This window comes from Dromiciops gliroides, chromosome 4, assembly GCF_019393635.1.
Source record: "Dromiciops gliroides isolate mDroGli1 chromosome 4, mDroGli1.pri, whole genome shotgun sequence".
Classification (NCBI taxonomy): domain Eukaryota; kingdom Metazoa; phylum Chordata; class Mammalia; order Microbiotheria; family Microbiotheriidae; genus Dromiciops; species Dromiciops gliroides.
The window spans coordinates 223,356,093-223,374,290 of record NC_057864.1 but is presented as its reverse complement, the minus strand read 5'-3'; the positions used below and the strand labels follow the sequence as shown (position 1 = coordinate 223,374,290).

Sequence of the window (18,198 nt, the reverse complement as noted above, 5' to 3'; positions counted from 1 at the left end):
CAGTGAAGTGCAACATTTGCCTATTCCTCATGGGCATGGGGAGAATCCTTAGCAAAATTCATGGTGCTTCCAAATATCAAGGGTGTATCTATTCCCATTCTTCATGTCGTATAATCAGTTGGAATGGACCTACTGATTCTATTCCAAAAATAGTCAAATTTGAATAATGGAGCAATGAATTTCCTTCCCTGGCCACAGATTGTTAGACGTACTTCTCACAGTTAGAAAATTAATAAATGCTAATTGACTGACTAAATAACAGTTCTAAAGTGTACCCAGATCCTGTCATCCATACCTAGAATTTTGTCCCTTATCATCTAGGAACCTGAATTTTGCTTCCCCTCAGACTTATCTTGCTTGGTGTCCCTGAGGCCCCAAAGCTTGTCTCCATTGTTGATTGATTATAACTTTTGATTTTCTTTTAAAAAAAATAATAAACATTTTTATTAAAAGTCTTGAATTCCAAATTCTATCCCTTCTTCCCTCCCTTCCCTCCCCATGCCCTGAGGTAGTAAGCAATTAGATATGTTTTATACAGGTGCAATTATGTGAAACATTACTATATTAGTCATTTTGTATAAGAAAACTTGACTAAAAGGGAAAAACTGAAAGAAAGTGAAAAATAACATGCTTCAGTCTGTGATCAAGCAATCAGTTCTTTCTTTGGAGGTGGGTAGTGCTCTTTATCATTAGTCCTTTGGGATTGTCTTGGATCATTGTATTGCTGAGAATAGTTAAGTCATTCAGAGTTCTTCCTCAAACAATATTGCTGTCATTGCAAACAACATTCTCCTGGCTCTTCTCACATCACTATACATCAGTTCATATAAATTTTTCCAGGCCTTTCTGAAATGAAGAAATTAAGAAATGACAAGATAGTCATTTCTTATAGCACAATAATATTCCTTCATAATCATATAACACAGCTTGTTTAGCCATTCCCCAATTAATGGACATTCCTTTGATTTCTAATTCTTAGCTACCACAAAAAGAGCTGCTATAAATATTTTTGTACAAATAAGTCTTTTTTCTCTTTTGGGGGTATCTTTGGGATATAATCCTAGCAATGGTATTGCTGGATCCAAGCATGTACACAGTTTTATAACCCTTTGGGCATAGTTCCAAAGTGTTCTACAGAATGGCTGGATCTGTTCACAACTCTACCAACAGTAGATTAAGGTTCCAGTTTTCCCATATCCCCTCCAACATCCAATATTTTCCTTTTTTGTTATATTTGCCACTCTGAGAAGTATGAGGTGATACCTCAGAGTTGTTTTAATTTGCATTTCTCTTATCAATAGTGATTTAAAGCATTTTTTTCATATGATTATAGATAGCTTTGATTTCATTGTCTGAAAACTGCCTATTCATATCCTTTGACCATTTATTAATTGGGGAATGTATTTTTATACATTTATAGTTGAGAAATGAGGCCATTATCAGAGATAGCTTGTTCCAAAAATTCTTTCTCAGTTCTCTCTTTCCTTATGATATTGGTTACATTAGTTTTGTTTGTATGAAAGCTTTTAAATTTTAATCCAAATAATCTATTTTACATTTTGGATTGCTCTCAGTATCTTCTTTGGTCCTAAATTCTTCCTCTGTCTACAAATATGATAGATAAACTATTCCATGCTCTCTTAATTTGTTTATGGTATCACCCTTTATGTGTAAATCATGTACCCATTTTGACCTCTTTTAGTATATGGTGTGAGATATTGGTCTATACCTAGTTTCTGTCTTCCGGTTTTCCTAGCAGTTTTTGTTAGATGATGATTTTTGGTTCCAAATGCTTGGATTTTGGGGTTTATCATGTACTAAATTACTATAGTCATTTCCTGTACTGCAATTTGTTCTTCTTGTTCTTTCCTTTTACATTATTATTCTCTCTCTTTCTCTCTACACATGTATGTATGTACATATAGTATATATATGTGTGTGTATATATATGCATGTATACATACATTATCTATCTATCTCTACACACACACACATGTTTATATATTTATATCATTTACCTGGTTTTGATAACTTCATTCTGAATCATCATGTTGTCTTGAGGCCACTAGGTGGCACTGTGCCTGGGGACAAGAAGATCTGAATTTAAATTTGGCCCCAGGCAGGTAGGAGATGTTTGACTTTGGGAAAGTCCTTTAACCTCTGTCTGCCTCAGTTTTTTCAACTGTAAATTGGGAATCATAATGGCATCTATTTCCCAGACTTTTTGTGAGGATCAAATGAGATAATTGTAAAGCACTAAGTATAGTGCTTGACACAGAGTAAGCACTATATAAATCTTAGTTATTACTATCAAATCTGGCCATAGACACTAGCTATGCAACCCTGGGCAAGTCATTTTAACATCTCTGTGCCTCAGTTTTCTCAACTGCAAGATGGGGATTATAGCACTTCCCTCACAAAGTTGTATCAAATGAGATATGTATAAAGTCTGTAGCACGGTGCCTAGCATATAGTAGGCACTATAAAAATACTTATTCTTTTCCCTTCTTTCCATGCTTTTCAATAGTCTTCATATTGTTTCTTATAGCATTACATTCATATGCCAAAATTTGTCAGACTTTTCTTCAACATCTATTTGGTTTCTTTTTCTTTGCAACTATAAGGAAATACTATTTTGGTGAATATGGGACTTTTCTCTTTTAATTCTTCATGGGATATATGCCTCCAAGTGTGATCTTTCTATCAAAAGTATAAACATTTTAGCTACTTTTTAAGCAAAATTTCATTTGCTTTCCAGAATGGCTGGACAAATTCTTGACTCCACCAACACTGTGTAAGTGTATGCCTATCTCTCCACAATCCCTTCAATATTGACTTTCTCCTTTATCATCTTTGCCAGTCTTATGGGTAGAGTCAACATCATCACCTTACAAAGACTGTTCAGCCTCTCAAGTTCTGTGTTTGTGTCTCTTCTCCACTTTCCTAACTTTTTGGTAAAGCTGTTGCTTCTTTTTCCTTTTCAGATAAACTGTGTGACTTTCCCACATCCTGATACAATGCCAGAACAGCAGCTGTTGAAGCCCACTGAATGGAGCTACTGTGATTACTTCTGGGTAAGTGACCCAAACTTCACTCTGTCCAAAGCCTATCTCTGAGAGAATGAATTAATTAATTAATGAAAAAAATATTTATTAATTGCTTACTCTGTACTGTGCTGCTGGGTTTACAAATATAAGCAAGAAAATATTTCTTGCCCTCAAAGAGCTTATATTTTAATTGAGGAATACCATACAAATATGGCTTTTTGAGTAGAAAGTAAGAGGGAATGGTAATTGGAGTCATGGAGGAATTGATGGACTTGTCCTTTCTAGGAATAGTAATATTGATTAGATTACTGTTCTCAGAGGTAGAGTTGAGGAAGATAATTGGTACATAGCCTTTCTAGTAGGTGTGGAAATATTGATTTGATTACAGTTTGCTGAGGAATCACTCTTAAGCTGGGAAAGAAGGGAAGTTGTATCAACAAGGTAGATAGCAGAAGGTAGGGGGAATAGAAATCAAGTTAACAAACAAAGAATGACTAGAACAGACTAGAAATGTGAGTTTATACTCACAAACTCACCACCATTTAGGACAGGGGGTCCCAGAATGGTAGTTCCAAAATTGAGTGAATTAAGTCTCCCTGGGCATGGTTTCTGGTGAACTGGTGATGCTGAGGACTCAACAGCGAAATCAATGACAAGAATGTGCCTGGGCTAGACTGTAAAGGATACCTGGAGCTGACCATTCCCTGTGTTTTTGTACAGGCTATCCTCTGCACCTAGAATGTTCTACCTTCTTACTTCCACTTTCCTCAGGGAAGTTTTCTTCAGGGCTCAGTTCTATTATGTCCCCTTCTTCATTGTTATTGCTCTCACCCAAGAAATGTTTTTGTCTATACTTTTTATTTAGTGTAGGAGTGTAAACTGAACAACAGAGGCCTGGGTTGGTTTAATTGCAAGTATATATTTAGCTATATAATATGTAATGTAATTTCCACCTTTGGTCAAGAAGACAACCATGGTTGGCATCTCACTCCTCTACTTTCCTATATCCAAAAGTCATATTGCACTAGAATTATATTTATCTATGACACTTCAGACACATTTAGTTTTATTACCTCATTGCCTATTCTCATTCCTTCTATTTCTTTTTCTTTTCTTATTGTTATTGCTAGGATTTCCAATAAAATATTGAGTAATATTGGTGATAGTGGGTGTCCTTGTTTCACACCTGACTTTAATGGGAAGGCATCTAGTTTATTCCCATTACAAATAATGCTTGCTAGGGGCAGCTAGGTGGCACAGTGGATAGAGTACCGGCCATAGACTCAGGAGGACCTGAGTTCAAACCTGGCCTCCGCCACTTGACACTTACTGTTTGACCCTGGGCAAGTCATTTAACCCCAACTGCCTCACCAAGAGAGAGAAAGAGAGAGAGAGAGAGAGAAAGAGAGAGAGAGAGAGAGAGATAATGCTTGCTTTTTATATAAATATATATAAAATTTATAAAAATATAAATTTTTATATAAATGTTTTTTATCAATTTAAGGAAAAATCCATTTATACCTAGACTTTCAAGTGTTTTTAATAGAAATGAGTGTTGTACTTTATCAAAAGCTTTTTCTGAATCTAATGATGTAATCATGATTTTTTTTACTATTATTACTGCTGGGACAGGCACTGGGAATCAGAGGACATAGTAAAGGGATGCTTTCTGGCATTCCTGCAGCTCTAGGGAGATCTAATATCTGCCACTTCAAGTTCTCACCTTGCCTTTTGTATCTGAAATCAGCACAGTGGGAGTAGAGCATTGGACCTGGAATCAGGAATAGTTGAGTTCAAAGCAGGTCAAAGACATTTATTGTGTTTTTGGTTTCTTTTTTGTCTGGGGGCCCAACCTCAAGGACTCCTCTCCTCTCCTAAACCACAGTTAGGGCCTTAGTTAAGCTGTCCTAAAAGTGTTCTTGATCCTTGCAGTACTGATAGCATACTCGCCAGGTGTGTGCTCATTCCTTTTCTCCCATAGCCACACCCTAGGATCATGTCTGGTCAGTACCACCAGCCCTGCTATCTGGAACCAGGAGAGAAGGGGTGTACTTGAGGAAGAAAAGGTAAAAGGGAGCAATTATCTCATGAAATCTTCCCCCATTCAGCCATCTGATCCCCACACTGTTTGTTAGATGAAAGTTTATGATGTGAAAATTCATGAGGTAAAAGTTCTTGACACCTAGTCTGCTCACCTATGGAGCTGCCCCTAGGGCCTGCTATTTGTTCATTTAACATAGTATAGGTGGATTGAAACCTGATTACAATAATAAACTATTTAAAATAAAACAAAATAAAAGTGAATAAGGAAAGGAAAAAGAAACAAACCATAGATAGCTACTATGGTATAAAGAAGAGCAGGGTTCATATTCAGAGGAAGATAGTGAGGTAAAAAAAGAAGCCACTACTACCCCAAACCCAAAAAGAGTTCTTGGAAGAACTTAAAAAAGACTTCAAAAATCAAATAAGAGAGAAAATTGAGGGAAAGTTGGGGGGGGGAATAAAAGCAAAAGCAATCCAAGAAAATTAGGAAAAGAAAGATAACCAATTGGGGAAAAGGTCCAAACTCTTGAGGAAGAAAATAACTCCTCAAAAACTAGAATTGGGCAAGTAGAATTGAATGGCACCAAAAAATAATGAAACCAAGGAAAGAAAAAAGAAGAGAATCTGAAACATCTCATTAAAAAACAAAACAAAACAAAAAACAACTGATCCATAGAACAGATTGAGGAGAGACAACATAAGACTTGTTGGACTACCTGAAAGTTATGATAAAAAAAAAGAAACTTGATACAATATTACAAGAAATTATTAAGGAAAATTGCCCTGAAGCTCTAGAATGAGAAGGTAAAGTAAGAAATGAGGGGGAATCTACTATTCACCACCTGAAAGAGATACCAGGAAGAAAACTTATAGGAAACAATAGCGAAGTTTAAAACTCCTGGTTAAGGAGAAAATATTACAAGCAACAAGAAAAAAAACAATTTAAATATTGCATATAAATTCATGAGAAAAATATGGAATTAAAAAAGACATAATACAGCAGTAAGAAATTTTAATGTTCTCTCAAAATTAGACTAATATGACAAAGATAATAAAAGGAAAAATGTAAAATTAGAAAAAAGTTGCTTTACTGAATGGGACTCCTTAATAGTACACATATTTCTTAGTACCATATTGCTCTTTTACAGAAATTGACCACATATTAGGCTACAGAGAAATTGCAGATAAATGTAAAAAGACAAAAATACTAACCCACATTCTTTATAGACCATAACAAAATAATAATAGTAATCAATTCAGAGGATACTAACAAAAGACACAAACCTAAATGGAGGCTTAATGATGAAATCCTAAATAATGAGTAAGTCAAACAAACAAAAATCATAGAAACAAATAATAATTATGTGAAAGACAATGATGATGATGAGATAGCATGACAAAATTTTGGGGATAAAGTTAATTCAGTCCTAAAAGCAAAAAATGTCCCTAAAATTATACATGATATTAAAAACACAGAGCCTGACATGTACTAAATGCTTAATAATTTTTTTATATTTAGTAATATATTGACAAAAGAAAGAATTAATTGTGTGTGCATTTTAATAAATTAATTCAATAAGCCCAAAAGAAAAAATCTTGAAAATTATAGGAAGAATCAGTTGGAAACCAAATTATACTAAAAACTGGTTCTCTAAAAAGATTGGGAAAATTTTAACCAACTTGATTAAGAAAGAAAAAAAATTGTTCATTCAACAAATTAAAAAGCTGAAATCACAACAAAACCAGAATAAAAATAATTATCAGATCTTATTATTCATAGTTATATGTCAACAAAAGAGATCACAAAAGAAACAGAGGATTACCATCAAAAATATAAAATATCCAAACTAACAAAACATCAAATAGATATAACTTAATATCTCTATTTGATATTCTGGTAGATAGTAAATTACCCAGTTTCATAAAAGAAGTAGAATCTTCTGTAAAGGAAGTGCCAAAAACGAATTCCTCATTTTGATAGATTTGTAAGAGAATTTTATCAAACTTTTAAAGAACAATTAATACCTACATTAAACAAATTATTCTCAACTATTGAGAAAAAGTACCCTAGCAAATTCTTTTTATCTTTTTATTTATAGTCAGAAGGGGGAGTTCTTCATTTTTCTAGTTAAGTATGAGGCAAGGTCCTTAGCTAAGAATAATGGGGAAAAGAATGTTATTGGGAGGCTTGGGGAGAGATGAAAGTTTGGAACAGTCACTGTGGGGAGAGTAATAAGTTTATTAGGAGGGAATATTTTGTATCCATAAAGACTCAGTTGAGATTAGATAACATAAACTTTTTTTTGTCTTTACCCCTTTTTCTTTTTTTTTTAATTAATAAAGTATTTTTTTCCCATTACATGTAAAGATAGTTCTCAACCTTTGTTTATACAAGCTTTACAATTTCAGATTTTTCTCCCTCCCTCCCCTCCCTCCCCCCCTCCCCTAGACAGCAGGTAATCTGATATAGGTTTTATATATATATATATACACACATAATAACATTAATCCTATTTCTGCATTAGTCATGTTATAAGAGAAAAAAAATCAGAGCAATGATGGAAAACCTCAAAATAGAAAAAAGACAACAGCATCAAAAACAAAAGAAATAGTATGGTTCATTTAGCATCTATACTCTGCAGTTCTTTTTTTTTTTTTCCTGGATTTGGAGATCCTCTTCCATCACAGGTTCCCTGGAACTCTTCTGTGCCATTGCATTGGCAAGAAGAATATAGTCCATCACAGTAGATCAACACTCAATGTTGATGTTACTGTGTACAATGTTCTTCTAGTTCTGCTCATCTCACTCATCATCAGCCCATGCAAGACCCTCCAGGTTTCTCTGAACTCCTCCTGCTCATCGTTTCTTATAGCACAATAGTATTCCATTGTATTCATATACCATAACTCGTCCAGCCATTCCCCAATTGATGGGCACTACCTCAACTTTCAATTCTTTGCCACCACGTAAAGAGCAGCTAAAAATATTTTTGTACATGTGGGTCCCTTTCCCCCTTCCATGATCTCTTTGGGAAAAAGACCCAAAAGTGGTATTGCTGGGTCAAAGGGTATGCACAGCTTTATCGCCCTTTGGGCATAATTCCAAATTGCTCTCCAGAATGGTTGGATCAGTTCACAGCTCCACCAACAATGGATTAGTGTTTCAATTTTCCCACAGCTTCTCCTAACATAAACTTTTAATGGACTCAGACAACATGGTTTTAGGATTTCCTCCAGTGCTATTCAATATTACAGTAGTAGTAAAGGTGGTAGATGGTGGCTTGGGGAAAGGTGAAGACTTCAAGAGTAGAAGATAATGTAGCATTAAATTAGTTCACCAAGGGGTTAGAATAGGAAAGAAAGGGGAGTGAAGGCAATGCCTGGGAAAAAACAGAGGACTGAGAGAGTTGAAAACACTAGGAAAGTGAAGAACAGTGTTAAGGATCATAATACCGAGGGAAATTTGGAATAATAAAAGATCATGATCAGACAAAGGAATTTCAGAATTCATGAAAATACAAGTGAAACATCTGTGGGTGTCGGCAAGATCAAGGATATCTGTGTGTAGGTGAAATGGGATGGAGTGGGTCGAAGCACTTGAACAGATTGAAGAACTGGGGTGTTAAGGAATTTGCAAGAGTATCAGTATGTATTTTGAAGTTCCCTAGTAGGAGGGCAGGAGATGGGTAACAATCAAAGACTGTGAGTGGGGCACTGAATTCGCTGAAGAAGGAAGCTAAGTGTCAATAGATCAAAGTCATCAGGATCTGGATTGGGTAACAAATTTGGATGGTATAAATTAAACCTCAAAGAAAGACAAGTAGCTCAGTGGAGATAGTAGAGGGATATTGTGGCACTAGAGAGCATGCGATATTCCTATTCCTTATGACCGGTTAATTAGAAATTATAGCTAGTACTAGAAATAGTGAAAAGGAAAGCGGAAGGGAGAGAGCCAGGACCAAAGGAAGCATGCTAACCAGGCCTTCCAGAGGACACAGTGGAAAGAGTGGGTAGGTTTGGAGTAGGACATTGGGATCTAGATTAGGCTTGAGGTGAATTGTAGTAAGGTCAGTTGGGGAAGGGGAATAGAGTTTGTACATTGGCAGCTAATTGATCAGAATCACTTGGATAGGGTAAGGATAAGGGTTTTCATTAGCCATTGAGGAAAGAGAGACCATCAAGAGTATATGTGGTTAGAGAAAGGTATGTCATGGGAGGCATGTGATTAGACTGGTCATCTTTTCTTTTGAGGTTCAACCTTGTGACAATTGATGGTGTGTCCTGAGACCCCAGGGAGCCTAGTGAGAAGGCAGGGGTACTATGTCTGACCTGGAGAAGATACTGAGATCTGGTGTGCATTATGGTACTGGAGATGGCTGGGGGACATGGCCTGAAGGCAAGCCAGCATGCACATGGTTTGTGAGGGCTCTAAACTTCAAAGGAGAGTAACTGTTTATGACCATATGTTCTTCTATGTTTGCTTTAAAAAAAAATCATTTCTATTACTTGGTGCTAAAAGATTGTGATAAAAGATCACCATATAGGTTCTACTTGGAACGAATTAGGTTAACCAAGTTGCACATTTTCTTGTTATGCTCTAGGAAATGGGCTGATAAATGAGGTCCATGTTCCATCTTCCAGGTCACCAGGATGTCTTGAGTATTTCCTTCTAGAGCTCTCACCTTCATGACCCAACCTCCACAACCCTTTGCCTTTTTAAAATCCAGGAACAGATGCTAAGGACTAACAAAATTGTTATCCTTCAGGTTTCCTCTTAGCTCCTGAGCTCTTCATACCCCATCTTTTTTCCTTTCCAGGCTGATAAGAAGGATCCCCAAGGCAATGGCACTGTGGCTGGGTTTGAGATTCTTCTTCAGAAACAACTGAAAGGCAAACAGATGCAGAAGGAAATGTCAGAATTCATTAGGGAAAGGTAACCATTACTCCAGGGGCCTGCATAGCAATATCAATTCCATGCCCCTTAGCCTAAAGGGAGTGACCTGAGAAGCAGTGTTGACAGTGCCTGAGCACTGGGAATGAAGGGGCAGGGCAGTTCAGAGGGAAGCATGCTGGTCCTTGAGTCAGACAGCCTGGGTTTGGATCCTGGGTTTGCTATTTGCTATTTGTGTGACTGAGTAATTTGCTTAATCTCTCTGAGCCTCAGTTTCCTCATCTGTAAGATAAGAAAGGTTGACCACTTGACTTCTAATATCCCTTCCAGTTTTAAATCTATGTTTTTAAGGAGCAGATTAATAGCTACTTATGACATCCAGGGATATAGTACAATCAGGGATCATTTTTGGCAGTGAGGTTTTCTTTGGGATAATTCAGAGATGCCAAATGATATAGAAACCAAGTAAACCTCTAAAGTTTAAAGGACCAAGTTAGAGGAAGATAGCACCAAAAGTGGCCTTTCATGGGACATCGCAATGAACCAAATGAAAACTACTGGATAACTATATTTCCCTAGAGATGAGAATGCCAAGGTCTGATAAGTGGAAAAACTGGGCTATTTAAACATCTGAGAGACTCTCACTGAAATTCCAGACTAAGTTTCCAGAAGAGTTGAAAAGACATTTGATAAAGAATGAGGGCAGGATGGGAGGGAGGAAAAGCAGTAGCCAACACATTCGTTTGGTCTGTAGTATCACTGGGCAAACTTCCATGCTGGAGAGATGATTCATTGGGCTTTATGTCTTTGCAGAATTAAGATTGAAGAAGAATATGCCAAGAACTTAGCCAAGCTCTCTCAGAATTCCTTGGCAGCTCAGGAAGAAGGGTGAGTTTTGGGGTAGGAGTGGTGGGTGATGGTGAGATGGGAGAGGAGAGAAGGGTGATGGTAGTGGGGAGGGAGGTTAAGAAGGAGGTTTTTGATTTTCCTTTTTGTCTAGCTTATTGCTACTTGTACAAAATATGATATGCTTGGGAAAATCTCCATATGTCAGCTTAAGTCCTTGCTTCACTTAGAGATTAGACCTGTGGAACCTTTCTATTTGCCAGGCTAACTATGGCAGCTTTGGGCTCTGTCTTTGTCACTAAGATTGCCAGAGCAAGAAAAGACTTTTGAAATCATCTTGAGATCAAGAGTTCTTAACTCTCTGTTGTCTGTGAATTTGTTTTGTTTTGTTTCAATATTTTGATAATTGTATTTCAATATAATTAGTTTTCTTTCAATCTTATGCATTTTATTTTATGCATTTAAAACATTATTTTAGGGACAGCAAGGTGGTGGGTGCTGTGGATAAAGCGCTGGCCCTGGATTCAGGAGGACCTGAGTTCAAATGTGGCCTCAGACAGTTGACACTTACTAGCTGTGTGACCCCGGGCAAGTCACTTCACCCTCATTGCCCCACCAAAAAAAAAAATTATTTTGAGGAATGCATAGGCTTCACCAAACTACCAAAGGAGTAAACGATACAAAAATAGTTAAGAACCCCTGATGTAGATCAACCCATTCATTTTATACAGGAGAAAACTGAGGCTCAGAGAATGGAAGTGATTTGCCCAAGGTCACAGAGTTAGCAAGAGCTGAGATAGGCTTCAAATTCAAATCTTTTGACCTGAGGCTTACGAATCATGTTCTTCTGTGGACCCCAGTTTTCATATCCAACACCTCCAAGATGATGAGACAGAGGTCCTCCTGCAGACTTACTTTCTTATGCAGAGTACTTGCTCTTTGTTAATGTGGCTGGCAGGATAGCATGGCACTACCATCTGGAAAAGCTGGGCATTGGCCCAAGTACTTATAAAAACCTCCCTTTCTGTGAGCAAAAGCTGGTTGCTAACCATTGTTTGAGAGTAGCTCTGTTTTCCCTGTTCAGCATCACAGAGTGTTTTACTCAAAACCACACCAGATTTTGTTCCTGCAATATCCAGTGACTCCTAAAAACACCTCATGTGCAGTAATAATAATTCCAACCCCTTTAGATTACGAAGCAGCACATGAGGCTGGTCGAAGCAGCTACAGAAGCATTAGAGAATCTTAGATATCTAAGGGACCTGTTCATCCCTCTGGTTCAACCTACACCTGACCAAGAATCTACCCTATAAGATCCCTGACAGGTTATCCTCTAGTTTCTGCTTGAAAGGAGTAAGGGAGACTTCTTGCTCCCAATGTGGCCCATTTCTCCTTACAGCAGCTCTACATGTTAGGAAGTTTTTCTGCCTTTTGCAACTTCTAGCCATTTCTCCCCATTATGTCATCAACCCCTCTTCCACATGATAGACAGTTCCAGAATGGGGTGCTTTGAGCCTTGTGGTTATTGGAAAAAGGCTCAATCTGAGCAGTTCATTGCCTGAAAGATCAAAGAATCTTATGTTTGGAAGGGAACTTGAAAGACTATCTTATCAACTCTCCTACCCAGCACAGGACTCACCTCTGCAGCATCTCAGACAAGAAAACATTTGCATATTTTTCTTTTCTTCTTCTTCTTCTTCTTCTTCTTCTTCTTCTTCTTCTTCTTCTTCTTCTTCTTCTTCTTCTTCTTCTTCTTCTTCTTCTTCTTCTTCTTCTTAAGTGACTTGCCCAGGGTCACACAGCTAGCGTCTGAGGCCAGATTTTGAATCCAGGTGCTCCTGACTCTAGGGCCCATGTTCTCTCCACTGCACTACCTAGCTTCCCCTCATATTCTTATTTTTAGTCTGATAAGAAGTTATATCAGATGGAGATGCATAACTAGAAGTCTGGCCTCAAAGTCATAAAGACCTAGGTTCAGGTACTACCCCTGATATACTGACCCTGTGACTCTGGGCAAGTCTCTTAATGTCTCAGGACTCCAGGTAACTCTCTAAGACTAAGCTTCAGGGCAGGTCCCCATCTGAATTAGCAAGTGTTTACTCATTGGGGATTTTCTATACAAAAAAAAAAAAATCACTAAAGGGCAGGTCCAAAAAACTCCAAACACTCTACTTGAATATGTCAAGGGATAGTGAGCTCACTATTTCTTAGAGCAGTCTTTCAATTTCTGGCTTTAAATGTTAGAAAATTCTGCCTCCTATTGCTCTTTGTTTAATTCCTTCAGGAAGACTAGGATTTCCAATTAAATGTGTCTTCAGTTGAACCAAATACTTAGTCCAAATATTTAAACAAGTGGCATCCTCTAAATGGTTTTCCATCAGGCCTGCTGGCTAAGTTTGTACCATTCAAGCCTTGCCTTCCCTGATTTTTTTCTCTGGTTACCCAAATGAGATGAATTCCCATTCTTCTCCTTGTTCCCCCTCCCCCCACCACCACAACCACCCAATTCATCAAGCACTGCCTAGGAACATGTTCATGCCTGGACAAATTTGGGGAATCACTGTGGTCACTGGCAAATGAAGTTCTAACTCGGTCAGCCCAGGAATGGGACTACCCTCACCACACCCACATCGTACAGCCCACAGCCCACAGCCCCCAGAAGCCTTTTAGTTCCTACCTCTTCTAACTTCCAAGTACTCTCAGTTCTGCCAATGAGTACAACATATGCTTCCGACATGAGCATCCCGTTCCACAAATAGGCATGCACTGCCATGACCTACGCAAATACACATGCTCCGGCTCTTGCTCTCTCTCTCTCTCTTTCTCTCTCTCTCTCCCTCTGGTCTGTGCTTTCACTCTGGCTGAGTATTTGCATTCTTGTTTTTCAGACATTTGAAATTTTGTCTACTTCTTTCCTAAAAGCAGTTCTGGAGCCTCAGACTCTGTAATGTCTTGAGAGATGCTAACTGATGAAACCTGAGCTGCTTTTGCAACTTAATATCTCTATGTAAATTAGATTTCACAGGACACGTGAATCAAAGAAAGAAGATTATTTGTTTTACCCATAGTTTTCTCCCGCAGAAAAAAAACAATGGTAATATAGGGCTTTCTTTATTGGCAGGTGTGACAATTATACACATTTCATTTTATTTTTTAAAAGTACACATCAATCTCCCTCCATTCTTTACAGAGGTTGGGATGCTATAGCTGTGAAATAAGCTACCAGACCAGACCCTTCATGCCTGATTCCAAACTATCTTGCTGACATTATACCAGCCCTGTAGGGTATGACAACGCCTCCTCGTTGAATCTGAGCATACAAACCCCATGTTGGTATCATTTAAATTCATCCAGTGGTCTTCAATCCTTCCAAACTGATCTAGGATTTTTTCATGCTTGGTTAAAATGCTTTTGATTGAGATATCTAAGCCTTGTTCATATCTCTGATTGGTTCATTCAAGTAGGCCAGCTGCTCTGTAATTTTTGAGGTATTGTTATGGAATTCCTATCTTGTATTCTTCCCCCCAATTTAATATTTGCTGGCCCCAGCAAATCTGCTGGGCTTGGCAAAATCTATAGTCTTCAATCTTGGATAGCTCTCTAGTGATAGAAGAAATTTTGCATATTCTTTCTGCATGAATTCGCCAGCTTTTTTATATTAAAGAGTCTGTGTGGCACCATTCCTAATCAAATTTCATAATTACCATTCTCCCCTCTCTACCCCCCACTCCCCACCAGATTTTAAATCCTGCTGGGGAAGGGTGAAGGAGGAGTGGAAACTCTGCCTTCTAGTTCTAATCTCTTCCTGAGATGAGGAAAAAACAAGAAAATTTCCAGGTTCTTTAAGCCAAGCTAGGTTAACCCTCCCCTTGTCCCATCAGCCAAGGCAAGCCTTGCTGGGATAACTGTTATATTCCTCCCCTGTTTTGGGAATGGCCAATGATAGGGATGATAATGGTGGTGATGGAGATGATGATCACTATAATAGCTAGTATTTATATAGTGCTTTAAGATTTGCACAGCACTCCACAAATGTTATCTCACAAATCCTGAAAATGAGTGCTTATAATTATTCCCCCCCCACATAAATCATTAGCCTCTATACATATTCCAATAAAACCCAGCAAGGAGAGATAGAAAGGGAAATTCCATTCAAAATAACTACATAACGTATTAAATATTTGACAGTCCACCCACCAAGACACACAGGAACTACATGAATATAGCTATATAATACTTAATAATTGGGGATATTATAATTGCTCATGGTTAGGCTGTGCCAGTATAATAAAAATAACAATACATTAATTTATTTTCTCAGTGTCATGCCGATCAAACCACCAGGGATGATTTTAGAGAGCTAGAAAAATATTAACAATTCATATAAAGGAATAAAAGCAAAAATCTCAAGGGAAGTAATAAAAGAAAGTAAAAAGGAAGAGGGCCTGGCAGTGACATATTTCAAACTACACTACAAAGCAGTAGTCATAAATTTATAACAATTCGATAATGGTTAAAAAAAATTAATTATCAGATGGACAAATTAGGAGCACAATATACAGAAACAAGGGAATATACTATTGTAATGCTTGACAAATCCCAAACTTCAACTGCAGGGGTAAGGGACTCACTATTCAACAAAAAACTGCTGGACAAACTGGAAAGCAATCTGGCAAAATTAAGTTTAGACCAACACTTTACACCATTTATGAAAGTAAGCTCCAAATGAATATAGGACCTAGACATAAAAGTTCAAATCATAAACAAGTTAGAAGAAAAAGAAAGGAAATAGTTTTTGCATTTATGGATAGGGAAATTGTTCTTGACCAAAGAAAAGATAAAGAGGATCACAGGAGTGAAAATGAGTAAGTTTGATTATATAAAATTTGCTTGAACAAAATCACAAAAAAAAAAGTCACTAAATTATCCATACTGTTTAACTTAGTGATGCCACTAGGAGGCATATGTCCCAAAGTGGGGGGGGGGGAGGGAGGGAGGGAGGGAGAGAGAGAGAGAGAGAGAGAGAGAGAGAGAGAGAGAGAGAGAGAGAGAGAGAGAGAGAGAGAGAGATTGACAGAGGAACTATAATGCACAAAAACATTCATAGCAGCCTGTTCTGGGTTAGGGATTGCCTCAGGCCTGGTTTAGGTACAATGTTGGAACAGAATAGCTCATTCAATAGTTTACAAATTAAAGTAACATGGAAAATGAATGGCCTGAAAGTTGAGTCTCAGTTGAAGGAACTAGAGATTTTAAAAGGAAAGAAGAGAGAGAAGAGAACATTTGGGGGAACAGAAGAGCTGTCTTCAGGCATTTTGAGGGCATTCTTGTGGAAGAGGGATTGCATTTATTCCACTTGGTCATAGGAGGCAGAACTAACAGCAATGTATAAAAGTTTCAAGACAAACTTAGGCTTGATTATATGGGAGAGGAGTCAATTTCCTCTTAAGGGGAGCTATGCAAAAGCCAAATGTTGTACCTGACAATGTAGTGTGTTTCCCCCTTCACTAACAAGTTTTCCAAACAATGACCGTTTGGTGGGTATATTGCAAAGGGAATTCTAAGCTGGGTATAGATTAGATGACCTCTGAGATCTCTTCTAACTCTGTTACTCTATAATGAGGTTTTCTTTAGGTGACATATATGAATTAAATGAACTCAATGTTTAGTATGGATTTATGGATTCAGTTTAAGGTAAGAGGTCTAGGAAGCATAGAGCAAGTCAGTGAGGAGTTCATTGGTGAGATCAATGAAACTCATTGTTTATAAATGGTGAAAGAAATAGGAAAAGAAATGTAGTAAAATATTAACAAACTTTTTCAACATAATTCATTTCCATTGAGTAACTGCCAAAAGCTAGCATTTTCAGTTATGAGATGAGTGTAGAAGATGCGATCACTAGACATATATTCTAACAAAAGGCACTGAGACACAAATATCCTATTAAGTAAATAGTGTATGGGGTGTTAAGAGAGCACTAGGACCTCTGGTGTGAGGGCCTGCTGAGCCCTTTTCAGGGCTGCTCACCTGCCTTTGGTGTCTACCTGTCACCCAGCTCTCACCTGTGCCTCCAAGAAGCTGTATCACAAGCAGCAGCCACACCCTGGTAAAACTGTCTCAGCAAATGGGCTAAACCAGGTTGAGGGTAACTGACAGGCCTCAAACCTGTCAGTGAGTTAGGGGGAATGTCTCAGGCAGAATGAGCAGGTGAGAACAATTTGTTCCAATGGTGCTGTGGAGCACTTAGAGCTTGGCATGGAAGATGCTGTGGTCATCCACTACATCCTGGGTCATCTCCAGTTGTCCTGACCTTTGTCTTGCCACTGGACTTAAATGACTCTGGAAGAGAAAGAATGATGACTTTGTGTAAGTCTGCCTTACTTAAATCCAGTCCATGCACAAGTCAAGACATCACCTCATGATGTCATCAGTCCTCCTTGAAAACAAAGGACAGGGGGCAGCTAGGCGCAGTGGATAGATCATCAGCCCTGGAGTCAGGAGTACCTGAGTTCAAATCTGGCCTCAGACACTTAACACTTACTAGCTGTGTGACCCTGGGCAAGTCACTTAACCCCAATTGCCTCACTAAAAAAAAAAAAAGAAGAAGAAAACAAAGGACAAACAACATGGTGATAGACTAAATAGTCTCTAAAAGAGATAATGAAGCTTCTGAAGGAGCCTGGAAAAGCTTAGTGTGACAATATAAAGGACAGGACTGGCGGAGCCGATGATGTATAGCTATGACTTTCCTGATCTGTTAGCCACATGGTAAAGAGAAAATGGAACCACATGGTGAAAGATAATCTTCCTGTTAGCTGCTGAATGGATGCAGGAGTTCCCACAAAAGATTTCCTTCGGGGACAACTCATCTTATAGGTCAAAGTGCCTGAGGCCCTTCTCCTATCTTGATGAAGGTCTGGGCAGCTGTGTGACCCTGGGCAAGTCACTTAACTAAAATTCTGGGGCTATCTTTAGTCATACTTATACATATCTTGCCACTGGACCCAGATTGCTCTGAAAGGGGGAGTGAGGCTGGTGACTTTGCACAGTCCTTCCTCACTTAAATTCAATTCCCTGCAAGTCATGGCTTCACCTCCTGATGTCACCGTCCTCTTTGAGACCGAAGGACAAACAACAACAACAAGATGAGAGTCACATCAGCTTTTTCTTCTTGCCTACCACCACAAAAGTGAAAAAGGACTTAGTTGCCTCAGGGAGTCTTTTTGTATGCACTCCTCCTACCACTCAGCAGCCAATAAAAAGTCCATCTCTTTCCTCATCATGTTCTTAGTAGATCAAATGCATTCATAGTTGTGCATACTCTGAAGCCTACTTAGCAATTATATCACGCCCATAAAGGGCTAGACTTGG

General features: G+C 38.2%; 1 protein-coding gene across 2 annotated transcripts in view; it reads left to right on the top strand.

The window, feature by feature from the left end:
• Nucleotides 1–18,198, top strand: part of GAS7 (growth arrest specific 7) — a 311,630-nt gene that overhangs the window by 268,044 nt on the left and 25,388 nt on the right. For both annotated transcript variants that reach the window (XM_044001028.1, XM_044001029.1), the window contains exons 6-8: nt 2,985–3,074; nt 9,908–10,023; nt 10,795–10,869. In XM_044001028.1, coding sequence (XP_043856963.1) covers nt 2,985–3,074; nt 9,908–10,023; nt 10,795–10,869 — 281 coding nt within the window. The remainder of the gene's footprint in view (nt 1–2,984; nt 3,075–9,907; nt 10,024–10,794; nt 10,870–18,198) is intronic.